The following is a 13,326-nucleotide window of genomic DNA, read 5'->3' on the forward strand; positions in this document are numbered from 1 at the left end:
CAACATAATCCTCATCAACTTCTTTGTGGATTGACCACTGTGAATATATTATAGGTGACATAGATTCTGCCATCACACTTGGCAATAATTAATTAAACTTTTAGAAACGTTTTCCATTTGCAAGACATGAATAAAACAAAAACAGAATCAGGCTAAATGTCAATGGAGGTAGAAATAAAAAATAGAAATAAAGGAGTAATAATAAAAGAGTTCATATTAGGAAGATGAAACTGGCAGTATAGATATCAAAAGATATCTGGTCATCCATTGTGATCCAATCTATTAGAAACATCTAGAGTTAGTCAACACTTTATTCAATATCTTTTCTGTTGTGAAGGTTCAAAGTTCTTATGGGAGAGAACAGAGAACAAAGCTTCTTATAAATTTGAGACTTTAAGAAGTTTATCAAAACCTCAAGAGGAATATTGAGTATTGTAGGCACAAGGCTCATTTTTTGTTTACTAAAATAATGAATCTGGTTTGCTTCCCTGTTGATCTGTACCCAACCTTACCCAACAAATCCAGGGTTGAAGGTCGCATATTCAGTTAATCAATACCCCATTGATGATCCATTGGTGACAGGTCTGGACATGCTCCTCCTGTAAATATTTTATTTTTCCATTTAAGTATTCATAAATTTAAACTCTCCTTTGCCTCTGACATCACCAGTTTAATAAAGCCATCCTTTTTCCTAGTTTTTCTTAATTCATACTAACCATCTTCTTCTGTGCTGTCAATAAATTCCTCTGCTCATTTATACCTTCCCTACAGTTGACTACTTGTCACTACCATTTTGAGGCAATTGCTCTTGGATTACCATTTAAATTTCAACATGTTGCTTCTCTCTCATCAACTGGTGCCACACTCAAGTATTTAAAGATACGCATTAATCTTTCAAAAACTGGTGCACATAGTGGGTTTAGGTCTTAGACTGGCTTCCTGAGAGAGTACAAGAGAGATGCTGATTTGCATCTGCAAATAGGGATCTTCATAGTACCATAAAATGCTTATGAACCATGCCAATATTAATAGACATCATGTATGGTGCAGCAGGCAATTAGGAAAGAAAATGATATGTTGACCTTAATTGTAATAAGATTGGAATTCAAGAGTAAAGGTGTCTTACTATAATTATAAAGGGCCTTGGTGAGACCATACCTGGAATATTTTGTAGTAGTATTGGTAGAAGTATTGGTTTATTATTGTTGCATGTACCAAGATACAGTGAAAGGCTTTTGTTTGCATGCCATCCAGTCAGATCATGTCATACACGAGTACATCAAGGAAAGACCTCCTAATCTAAAGAAGGATATACTTGCTATTGAGGGGCTGCAATGAGGATCCACCAGACTGGTTCTTTGGATGGCGACTCTGTCAATATGAGGAGTAAGCTCAGCCTCTATTCCAAAGTTTAGAAGATAGGTGACTTCATTGAAGCATACGACGTTCTTAGAGGCCTTGACATGCCAGATATCAAAAGGATTTTTGCTTTGGTTGAGATGTCTAGGACTAGAAGTCATGACCAGGGTCAAAATAAGGGTTAGGCCATTGAGGACTGAAATGAGAAGACATTTCTTCATGCTGAATCTTTGGAATACCTACTCCAAAGGGCACAGTGTCACAGTCATTGATTGCATTCAAAGCTGAGATCAACAGATTTTTGGTTATCAGATGAACTAAGGGAAAAGGAGACAGGGCAGGAAAATGGTGTTGGGTTAGAAGTCATGTGTTGAGCGACAGAGCAGGATTGATGGGTTGAATGGCCTACTTCTCCAAATATGACCACAAACAACACAATAATGATTAATTTGACCAAAAATGCAAAAGAAATGTTGAATCCTCCTCACATTATTTATATCCCATGAATCTATATTTTCAAAAATTGTTCTAAAATTCCAAACTAGACTTTGCTCCATCACTGAACATCCCAGTTGCCATAGCAACACGGTTACCAGGTAACTTAACCACTAACCAATCAATACATTGAAGCGGCGAAACCAGCCACTAGCTTGACATATTACTGCCAAGAAACCATCTATCCGTGACGTCCTCGTTAGAATCCCCCTTCCGATTGGAGCAGACGGCTCGTCACATGACGTTTCTTCCTCGCTGACAGCCGTGGTCGCCATAGGAACAAAGCCTTCCTTTCTTCACGGTAATGGTGGGACCCTTGAGTCGGGAATGGACCGGACTAATTAGGGAAGGACTGCGGTTGGGGCGGCGACATGGTGAGTGGTGGGGGGAGGGACATTTCCCAAGCTGCCGAATGGACCGTTGTCCGGTGCGCGGTTGAGACGGAACGGAACGGGAGGCTAGGCCGCAGAGTGAGGCAGGCACATGCCCTTGGGAAAGGCCAATGGGCGAGGAGGATACTGGAGGCGGCGGGGCCAATTGGAAGGGCAGTCGGGGGTGTGGTGTTCGCGCCAGGATTGCGCGTCGGCGGCGGCGAGGGGGGCAGCGGGGGGGGGCGGGGGCCGAGCGATGGCGCCGCATTGTGTGTCCGGGGCTCTAGGCAGGCGGCCGGCCGGCCGGGGCAGCGGTGGGGGGGGGAGGGACGGGACGGGACGAGCCTCCCGCAACTTCGGGGGGGGGCGGGTGGGGATGGAGGGGGGGGTAACGCAGCAGGCGAGCGAGTGAGTGGAGTGAGTGAGCCAGCGCCGCCGATGAGAAGCAGAGCGCCGCACCTTCCGGGAGCCGCGGGGAGAGATGACAGCGGAGCCGCGGAGGTACTTTCTAGGTGAAAAGCCATACGTTTGTCGGGGGTTGTACGGCAGCGGCGGAGGAAGTGGTGGTGGGGAAGGAAGGAAGGGAGGTGGGGGAGGAGGAGGAAGGAAGTAAGAGCAGGTGCCGCCCCCCTCCCCCCCGCGGCAGGCCGGAGCGCCGCTTATCAGGAACGTCGCCATCCCCAGCAATGTCCCCACCCCACCTCCCCCCTCCTTCCCTTCCCCCGGCAGTTTGTTCCACTCCAAGGCCCCATCTTCAAATAAAATGGCGACGTTACCGCCTGGTGTACTCACCCCCCTTTCCACCCCCCTTCCCCTTCCCCCCCCCTTTCCACCCCCCTTCCACCCATCCTCAACCCACATTCACCGGTTACCACCCCTCTCGTTATAAAACACATCCGGGAGGGAGGGAAGGAAGGAAGGGGGGGGCGACCTGGAGTCTTGGAAGGAAATCCCCACTAGGCGCCCGTGTAGGGGAGACACACACACCTGTACGGAAGTCTTAAAATGCTGGAAATCTAAAAATAACAGCAGTAAATGTTGGGAACACTCAGTAGGCCAGGCGGCTGCTGTGGAAAGAGAAACTGTTTACGCACACATACATAACGGATCTTGTGTCTGGGCCTGCTGTTCAACAGCAATCGGCAGGTGAATCGGCCGATTCACCATTTTGGATCCTAAGTGGTTGCCGCCAGGTAGGGGCATGCAGGTTAGGTTTCTGTTGGTTGGCCCTGCTCTAAACCCATACAATATTTTTGTTTGAGTAATCAAAGTTAGACCTTCGTTGCACTTGTGTGTGTTCTTGATCACGGGAAGTAAGTAGCCTTGAGCAATTTGCAATATTAAAACTAAACTGTAAATAAATGTAAAATTCTTTCATTATCAGAAATGCGCTACAGTCTTTCTGTGAGATCGCACTAAAGCATACATGCTATTTATTATTGCCCTTGTCTATTGTTTGAAAGACCTCAGAAGATCTTCAATCTATCCCAGGGATAAGTTTGTTGTTCAAGCATTCAAAAATGTTGAATTTTGACTTGGCTCTCTTGTAAATGTCCTTGATTTTAGGACCTCCAGTAGCTGGAGGGTGCAAAGGTGTTGTTTACATATGAAGTGAACATTATAAAGTTGTAAACGTGCATTTTTATTAGGAAAATGTTGTTAGGGAGTTCACCTACAAGATTTTCAATGTAATACCAAGTGACCTTCTGTAGGATCACACACAAATCAAAAACAGCATCAGATAAGGTTGCATTTGAATAGGAGAAATAGGATGAGAAGAGAAATTACCTTTAATCTAAATCTCCATATAATTTTAAAATTTACAGTTCAATAGAACCATTCACACAACTTAATATTTGTGAATCTCTTTCTACTCAATCTACATCCCATCTTTTGCCTTGTATCTCTTACCTTGTGTATTTATCAAAAAAAGGGTGCTCTCTGTGGCAGTGAGTTCAGCATACTTGTGCTTCCAAATGATAAATGAAGCTTTAGTCTGCAGTCCAGTATATGCATGGGATCCAAAGAAGAGTCCAGGAGTTATCACCTTAGATCATGGCCAGAATTTCACAATCAGCATTAGTAATACATATGATTGTGCCCAGATAATATTTGTGGGAACTTGTGTAAATTGGCTGATTTATTTGCCTCCTCAGAATCGCAACTCCACTTCAGTAGGCATGTTGTCATTATTGGAGTGTTTTGTGACATAGACATGAGAAACACCATATGAATGCGATTATATTTTACACTCCAGCACCCACCGAATGGAATCACTTCCACTTCACATTGATTTACTTGATCTACTTAATGCATAAGTGTACTTCTCGCTCCCTGTGTTTTGGTGCAGTATTGCACATTCATTAGATGTGCCCTCAGTTCCATAGATGTAGTTTGAGTCCACATGTTTTACATGTATCGCAAACAGTGCTCCCAGCACAACTGCTGGCATTTCTTAACACTTCTTGAAAGTTCAGAAAGTTTCCATTAACTGCTGCTCGAGTTCATTGTGGTACACGTCCTTTGATTAATATCATGTATTTTTTATATCACATGAAGCACTTTTGGAAAATTCATGTGTACCACATCCATTATAATACCCTTGTTTACTCTTACCACTTCTAACAACTCAGTAAGCATGACTTCGAAGTGGTTGGTGGTTGGATGAATGTTTCCATACACTATCTAACAAATGGAATTACAATGGAAAGCTGCAGAAAGTTGTGTTGTAATCAGTTGCTGCAAGTTATTTCATTAATAATTTTGTTTTGTTTTGCTGTTCTTTTCGATCTCATGGGGGTTGTAAGTAGCTGTTAATGGTCTTTTTAAGATAAATTGTGTCAAATGTATAGGATTATTTTTCTTGGGAAAGCATTATTGCATCTGTCATCTATTCAGTAAGGAAATGGCTAAAATGTAATAAATTACTATTTAGTTATTTCTGAAGCGTGACTTCAAAAATGACTGATTTATGTTGACCAATAAAAAGAATATCTTGAAACTAGTGTGAATATCTAAGTCTGACTTGGGAATATATTTTGGCCAGGGGTTTAGCATTTGGGTTTTTTTTGTTTCATTAGGACATGCTGCCTTTGCTGGCAAATTTATCTCTCATTTTCTGATTATTCTTGAGAAGATGGTGGTGAGCTGCTTCCTTGAACCTGTAACCTATGTGATGAAGGTATTTCTGTGGCACTGTCAGTTGGTAGAAGCTATGAAGGAACAGTGATTTATTTCCTTGAGTATGGAGGGCAACTTGCCAGGAAGGTTTGCAGGTGGTGGTGCTTCCTTTGCCATACTGACCTTCTGAACAATAGAGGCTGTGCTGTTGGAAATGTCTTTGTGTGAGTTGTTAAAGTGTAGATGACACATCTAGCTGTGGTTTGCTGGTGTTGGAGAGAGTGATGTTTATGTTAATGATAATCTCAATCAAGTGGGCTGAATTATCCTGAATGTCATTGGAGCTGCAAACGTAGACAGTGGAGGGTCTGCTATCACATTGCTGACTTGTAAAGGCTTTGGTAAGTCTAGAGTTGTCGTTGTTGCAGAATACAAAGCTCTAACCTATCGAAGGACATGTCGCTGATTGAATTTCCAACTGTGATATCCTTAATGTTAATTACTGAGAGATTTGGAAGTTGTATTTAGTGGCACATAAACTTGTTTGAAATGTTCATTTCTTGTATATGCTGGGTGTGAATTTTTTTTGCTGCTTATCAGCCCAAGCCAGAATATTATCCACATACAACAGGACCTGAACATTTGGAGACATAAGACTGCAGATGCTGGAATCTGCAGCAAAATACGAACTCAGCAGGTTAGGCAGCATCTGCAGTGGGAACTGGACAGTCGATGTTTCAGGTTGTGACCCTTCATCTGGACTAAGTGAGTGGAGGGGAGATACCCAGTATAAAGAGGTAAGGGGTGGGGTAAGAGCTGGCAAGTGATAGGTGGATCCAGGCGAGGAGGGGTGATTGGCAGATGGAGGAGGGAAGTGTGGAAATGGTGACAGAGGCTTGGGGGATGATGGGTGGAGGCAAACAAAGGGCTGCAGATGGAATTTCACAGGAAAGGAAGGTGGAGCATGGAACTAAATAAGTTGGCAGATGGGAACAGTGAAGGGATGGGGCCCAGTAGGAGGAATGTGATGGGCAGATGGAGTTGGTGGAGGAGGGGAAAGAAACGGGGTGATGGGGGATGAGAGATGATGGATTTGTGCAGGAGGAACTGGGTGACTAGGAGGAGAGAGAAAAAGACAGAAGGCACAGGTTAACTGAAATTGGAGAATTCAATGTCCATGCCATCAGGTTGTAGACTACCCAGAAAGAACATGAGGTGCTGTTCCTCCAGTTTGCATTTGGCCTCACCCAGGTAGTGGAGGAGGCCGAGGCCAGACATCTGATGGGTTGAACTGCAATCACAAGCAAGCATCTCCACTTCTGGCCTTTTAATGGGGGGAGAATCACTGGGGCAACTAAAAATACTTCAGTATAGGGGATGGCCCTGAACATCATCTGCAGTGATGTCCTTGGGTGGAGGTTGACCTCCAGCAGTAACAACTGTTTTCTTTTGCACTGGCTCTGCCTCTCCAACTGGAATCTGTCCCTGATTTCCATATTACAAGGGCTCCTTGACATTGCGGGTGGTCTTGATTGCCACTTTTCTGAAATTCTACTGTATTGTCCATGTTTGGATAAAGACTGATGAGGCCTGGCAGAACATAAACTGAAAAGTAGTGAGCAAGTTACTGACCATTAAGTGCAGCTTGATGGCATTGCTGATGTCATCTTCTCCCATTCTGCTGATTGAGAATAGATTAAAGGACCAGTAACTGGCAGGAGGAATTATCAAGCATTTTGTGAACAGGACATGGGTGGTCAATTTTCCACTTCATTGGGTAGATGTCAATGTTGCAGGACCTGAATAACTCGATGCATGGCTGGTTCTGAAACTGAATGCAATGTCTTCAAGGCTTGCAGGCTTTGTGTCCAATGAGCTGTGATTCTGTAATTTCATATGAAGTGCAACAGGTGGGTTGAAGACGGCTTCTGTAGTGACAGAAGCTGAGATGGATTATCTACTCTGCAATTCTGGTGGAAGATGCTTGTTCTTTCTCTTGAGAAAAGTACTCAGAAAAAAATCTGACCAATTAAAGATTGATAATGTGCCTAGAAAAAAAATTGTTAGCTGTAGTTCTAGGTGACCATTTTCATGAGCTTAAAATGTAATTCTTGTCCCCTTAACAATGGGGTGTATTACAACTAAGATGGGTATTATGATCAGTTCTTTCAAAGAGCTAGTCCAGGCAGCAAAGCTTTCCTTACTGTTCTGTGGGCATACTTTGTAATGAAAGGTGGAAGTACCAATTGTAACTTCACTGGAAATCATTGTCTTCTGTTGTTTAAGAAGTACATGCTCTGCAAAATGCTTTCCACATGGGTTGTATTTTGTGAGGAAAAGAACCGCCCAATTCAGCAAAGCATCACCCAGTATGTGAAATCGATTTCAATTACACTTACTGGTTTGTATTTCAAAATAAACATTTCTAGACATGGGTTGCGGGACTGAAGCATGGAAGTTTGTTTTCCTCAATTCCTCTTTAAGCTCCTGATCTCTTGGGAGAGTAGAGTTCCATGTGTGCCTATTGTCTTCTGTTATCTTGTTCTAGGTGACCATTTTCATGAGCTTAAAATGTAATTCTTGTCCCCTTAACAATGGGGTGTATTACAACTAAGATGGCTGTTGTCCATATGTCCTCCCTGCAAGAATCCAGGCCTTTGTAGTCAATCTGCAGGGAGCAGGCAAAGATAATGTCCTTTTTGTTGCATTTGTTGCTGTCAGCTAATTTAGTGTAGAATGAAATCTGGAAGTTTTCTGATTATTTGTGACCTAAGCTAAATATCCATCAAAGGAGTTGTAACACTTCTGGCATTTGTTTCTGAACTGAATGCTTGGCTTGGTGGTAATAGTATTTTCAAGTTTGGTTCAAGCTTTATTCTTGGGCTTAACTATATAGACAACCAGACACTACCACTGCCTCTTGTTGGTACTGTTTTGGATGAGATGTTGAGCCTCCGTCCTGGTCAGCTTGCTTCAGTGGATGTAGAAGATTTTGCTGTGCTTTTCATTGAAGAATGGGGAATGTCCTTGTTGTAATGTTATCCTGCAAAATACCCATGGAACTTTTTTCTGTTAGTATATTTTATATTCTACCATTTCAACATTAGATAGTTGAAGTATTCTAATAATTTAGTAGTTTAAAATGGTTTGAAAGATTTTTAATCCTGCTTAATTCAGCATGTATTACTTGTTCAGAAGAAACACTTGATCTAAAACTGTAAAATGTTCAATATTAAGATAGAAATTTCTTCCTTTTTGTATTGTTTTATCCAACAGGACAGGCATCGTCTGTGGAAAGAGAAATAGAATTAATGTTTCAGGTTAAAGGGGCTTCAAATCTGAAATAATAACTGTTTTCCTTTTCACAGATGCTGCATGACCTCCTGGGTGTTTCCAGCAGTTTGTTATTGGTTTAGATTTCAAGCATCTGAAATTATTTTCCCCCCTTAATTTTTACCCATGAAGGACGAGCATTTGTCTGACACCCCCGCCCCCACCCTCCAAGTTTCTGCTGTCCTTTAGTTAGTGACTTGCATGTTCTTAATTTGTAAATGCAAAGGGACAATTGGGAAATCTGAAAACACAACTTAACCTGCACTTTGCCTTGCATGCTGCCAGGAAATTTTCGGTGTTGCTTGAGCAAGTGATTAGTAGTAGATTTATTTAGTACGTCGGTGTCAAAATTCCCATGGGGAAACCGGTATTGACACTAAAATTGTAGGAACTTTGCACACATTCCTGTTGCCACAGTTGCTATAATTTTGTTTCCTGCAATTAGATTTTGGTGTGTAATAGTTGTAGATCCTAATTGCAGGGAAGATGTAACCATCTTTCACATTTAAGTGAAACTCAAATCCTATTTCCACCTCAATCAAGTTGTCAGCCACCTCTGATCTGTTCCAGGGCATGTGGCCAGCATTTATGCAGACACACCAGATGCTGTGACTTGGCTCTAAAACCTGGATATCACTTTACAAGTTGCTACCATCACCGTGTGACAGATAAGAAAGAAATCAGGCCCACTTCCTGTTGGTAGTGCTATTGCACTGCTTACCAAACAAATCTCTTAAGATTCTTTTCCCTTTGTCATCCTGCTGTGCAATTAGATTCTTTAACCTGCAGCTAAGCTATGGGGTCTGCTGGCTGTTATTTGTCATTCATGGCTTGCCTTTCTTGTTTCTTCCTTATCGATCCAAAAACAAGTTACAGTTGTTTTGAAGGGGAAAACTAGTGGTAAATGAATGCGAAATTAGATATTTGGGGGTATGAGTTGAATGAAAGTTTAGGTTGGGTTACAAGTAAAACTGAAAAGGAAACTTGGAAGTTACAGGAGAGTTTGGTGAGAAAACAGTAAGTGAGGAGCTTGTAGTGGAATTGAACTGGATGAGCGAGAGGTAAAGGAGGAAAAAGGGAAGGCAAGGAGAATTGCATATTTGGGTGAAGCAAGTCCTAGGGGATTTGGGAATGAGAGACATGGATTACATAGCGAAGAAGCAGAAGTATCAGAGGGGTATGTATTCAAGAGGAAACTAGATCACGAGATTTGCCTGAGAGTTGAAGGCAGCATGAAGTGGATTGTAAATGTAGACATTGAGTTACAAGAAGTAGATGAAGAGGTGAATGAGGAGACAATGACATTGCGAGAAAAGAGCAGTGGTGTGAAGTGATGCAGAGCAAGATTAATAAATGTGTATTGAGGATAATGTTATTTTCAGAAGGGGTAAGCTAATAGAGGACTAGCCAAGGCTCTGCTGAAAAACCAGGTGATATAATCTTCATAGAATTCTATCCATTTCCTCAACTAACAATGAATTAGACAGTGAATGAGGACAAAAATCTGGAATTTGCCCTCTATCAAACCATCTATGGCTCAAATGTCCCAGGGCCCATGCTGCTCAGTGTCAAGAAAGGATAGATGTAGTCAGCACCTACTGGAAGGAGTGTTTCAAAGAAATCCTCAACTATGTCTGTCCTTTACGTACATGTCCTTGACTTCACCCCGAAGCAAACTATCTAGTCAAGCCTCACTGCCACTCCAGACCAACAAATTGATAAACCCAGATATCAATTGAAAATTAAGGCCTCAGGAGCAGGAAGTACCCCTGCTAAAGTTCAAAAACTTGGAAGGGGTGAACTTCTATAACAAATTCTCAGCCTTGTCTCCTGTATCTGAGCAGAGGGGATATGCCAGGGGACCTGGAAGGTAGTATAATGGATGCATCTGGTTGTAATATTTTCAGAAAGGCCTGTCTACCATCTGCCACAGGGAACATTCTCTCCAGGTTCCTTATCAACCATTGCCTCCCAGTGACCCAAGTGTTGCTCCCCGAGTTGCAATGTGAAATCTGTCCATCTAGAGGCAGAGTAAGCATGATTATCACCATGTATCAACTACAGGGGAATATAGGGAACAACATTAACCACTATACCTGCCCTTTTGTGGCCTCAAATTTTTGAGACTCCATCAAGATGGATCATGGCGCATCCTTCTCAAATTTCTGTCCTTTTAGAATTTGTATTCATCTGGTACATGATGGCATGCAAGTTGTGATTTTATCTAAATGGTCCATAACAGACTTTTTATTTCAGACTGATTTCAAGTCAGGCTGTGATCGGTCTTGCTGTAATTCCAAACCTTCCTTCCAACAAGATTTCTGCTGGAATGGAGCAAATCTACAGGATAGATGCGAGTCTTTCGTGCCATGTTGTTTCCACCACAGAACCAAGACCACTCCAACCTCTATCCAACTACAATATGCAAATGATTCCTGCTGATGTGCACATTTGGATGCAGAGTTTCAAGTTATTGTAAAGTCTGTATGCTCATAGAAACATGAGAATAGACAGGCTTTGCACTAAAGACCTGCAAAATAGAAGGCCCTTACCAACCTGTTCCTGCTGAGCAATGCAGCCTGTTCCCTCAGCCCAAGAATAAATATCCACATCAGGGCCTGAGAAAACATGGGCCACTTCCCATTTCTTAATAGGGGCAGATGTTGATAATGAAATTCACTATCCCTTCAGTGTGCCAGCACAGCCTTTGCCAACTGAAGAAAGCTGTTTCAAGATCAAGACCTCAACTCCGCACACACAACCACACACCCCCAGGTCTATTAGCAGCAATGATTCCCACCTCCTTCACATCTGAGACCGGAATACATACGGTAGGTTCCCCCAAATATTAAAGAGTTATTGCTAAATCTGTCTCTGCAAAGTCCTAAATCCACTGGCAGGATAAGTGACCCCATGTTGGCATCCTGTTTCTGGTCCACTTCCTCAGCATTGGGGCTGGAATTGTACTCAATTCGGTTTGACTTACTCCCAAGTTTGTCATTCTTACTCCCAAAACGGGCATCCCAAGCTCCATGGAAGAGATTACCAGATTGATGCAGGAAATGTTTCGAGGATATTCTGTCTCTTATGAACTAGTGTAATAACCCTGCTGACTTGTGGAAATCCACAGGCCCGTGATTGTTTTCAAAAGAGGAGCATTTGGAATGGGACTGAGAATCGAGGCCATTTGTCCGCAACACTTGGAAGTAGCGATTAGCGTAATGCTATTACAGCGCCAGCGACCCAGGTTCCATTCCCGCTGCTGTCTGTAAGGAGTTTGTACGTTTTCCCCGTATCTGCGTGGGTTTCCTCCAGGTGTTCCAGTTTCCTCCCACATTCCAAAGACGTACGGGTTAGGAAGTTGTGGGCATGCTATGTTGGCGCCAGAAGTGTGGCAACACTTGCAGGCTCTCCCCAGAACACTCTACGCAAAAGATGTATTTAACTGTGTTTCGATGTACATGTGACTAATAAAGATACCTTACCTTAATCAGAGGAAGGAACATGACCAACTTCCAAACAATCTGCCCTGTCGAGCACCACCTGCCCCACCTTTAACAGTGCAGCTCCCACATTGGTCTCGTCAGCCATCTAGAACTGGAGTAACCTCAAGGGACTGCCTAAGGAGAAAACATCGTTAACATATGTAATACTCCAAACCTTCCTAACAAAACCTCATTGTTTCTTTAACTATCTGCTGTCTTCACTTATTAACCCTGTCCTATCCTCTTAATCACCAGAGCAATACCATAGGTGTAATTATCTAACTGTAGTGAAGAAAATCTAAATACAAACAGCAATAGCCTAATTTTTGTGTTGGGAACCATTATAAGGCTATTGATGTTCATGGTAATGAAATAAATCATACAGCATTGATCCCGAGAAGTTCAAATCCTAGATCCTGAAAATAATACATCCCCATGTGCACAAATGAACATGGAACTCTGGAAGTTTTTAGTTTTTCTCCACGGGCTGTTGTCTAACAGTACATTTCATCAGACTGGCTTGAAATCTGCGTTGAATAAATAAATTTAGTGTCCTTAACCACTTAGTGTAGCACAAGTGCATTTATTTGTAAGTGAACATTTAATCCCATGTTTTCGTTTCTCTATATCTGTCCCAAATTTCTCTTCCCCATTTGCTTTTCATATGCAGTTTTTACAATGAATATTTCTACATCCTTTTGTTTGTACATACTTCTGATCTCCTATGGAAGATACCATGCTCAAAATGTCTCTCTGCATTTTGTTGTTCAAAGATCTCTAAATGTTTGTGGACAGCTGTTGATGTAATGAATTCTGAGTGCAATTCCTTTGCTATTGAAATAAAGTCCAAGTGAAGGTTTGTGATGAACTTGTTTTGAAGAAAGAATTGCGAGGAAAGGATATTATTCTTTACTGGGGATTGACTCTAATTCATTTAGCACATAGAGCAATACAACATGGATACAGGCCCTTAGGCCCAATGAGTCCATGCTGAGCACGGTGCCCACCCAACTAGTCCCAGTTTCCTGCATTTGGCCCATATCCCTCTTAAGTCCCTCCCTTCCCTCTACCTATCCAATTGCTTCTTAAGTGATATCATTCCTGCCTTAACCACATCCTCTGGCAGCTCATTTCTTATACTCACCACCCTCTGTGTGGAAAAG

General features: G+C 42.4%; 1 protein-coding gene across 3 annotated transcripts in view; it reads left to right on the top strand.

Moving 5' to 3' along the window:
* The first annotated feature begins 2,121 nt into the window (after window positions 1-2,121).
* Window positions 2,122-13,326, top strand: part of atrx (ATRX chromatin remodeler) — a 153,395-nt gene continuing 142,190 nt past the window's right edge. The window contains exon 1 of one of the 3 annotated variants that reach the window (XM_052020767.1): window positions 2,122-2,228. Coding sequence is in view for 2 of the 3 variants with exons in the window: in XM_052020765.1 (XP_051876725.1) it covers window positions 2,664-2,737 (74 nt within the window). In the remaining variant the exon portion in view is untranslated. Of the gene's footprint in view, window positions 2,229-2,625; window positions 2,738-13,326 lie in introns of those variants that run through there. The other 2 variants (XM_052020766.1, XM_052020765.1) reach the window with 2 other exon arrangements.

Source organism: Pristis pectinata, chromosome 8 (assembly GCF_009764475.1).
Source record: "Pristis pectinata isolate sPriPec2 chromosome 8, sPriPec2.1.pri, whole genome shotgun sequence".
Lineage (NCBI taxonomy): Eukaryota > Metazoa > Chordata > Chondrichthyes > Rhinopristiformes > Pristidae > Pristis > Pristis pectinata.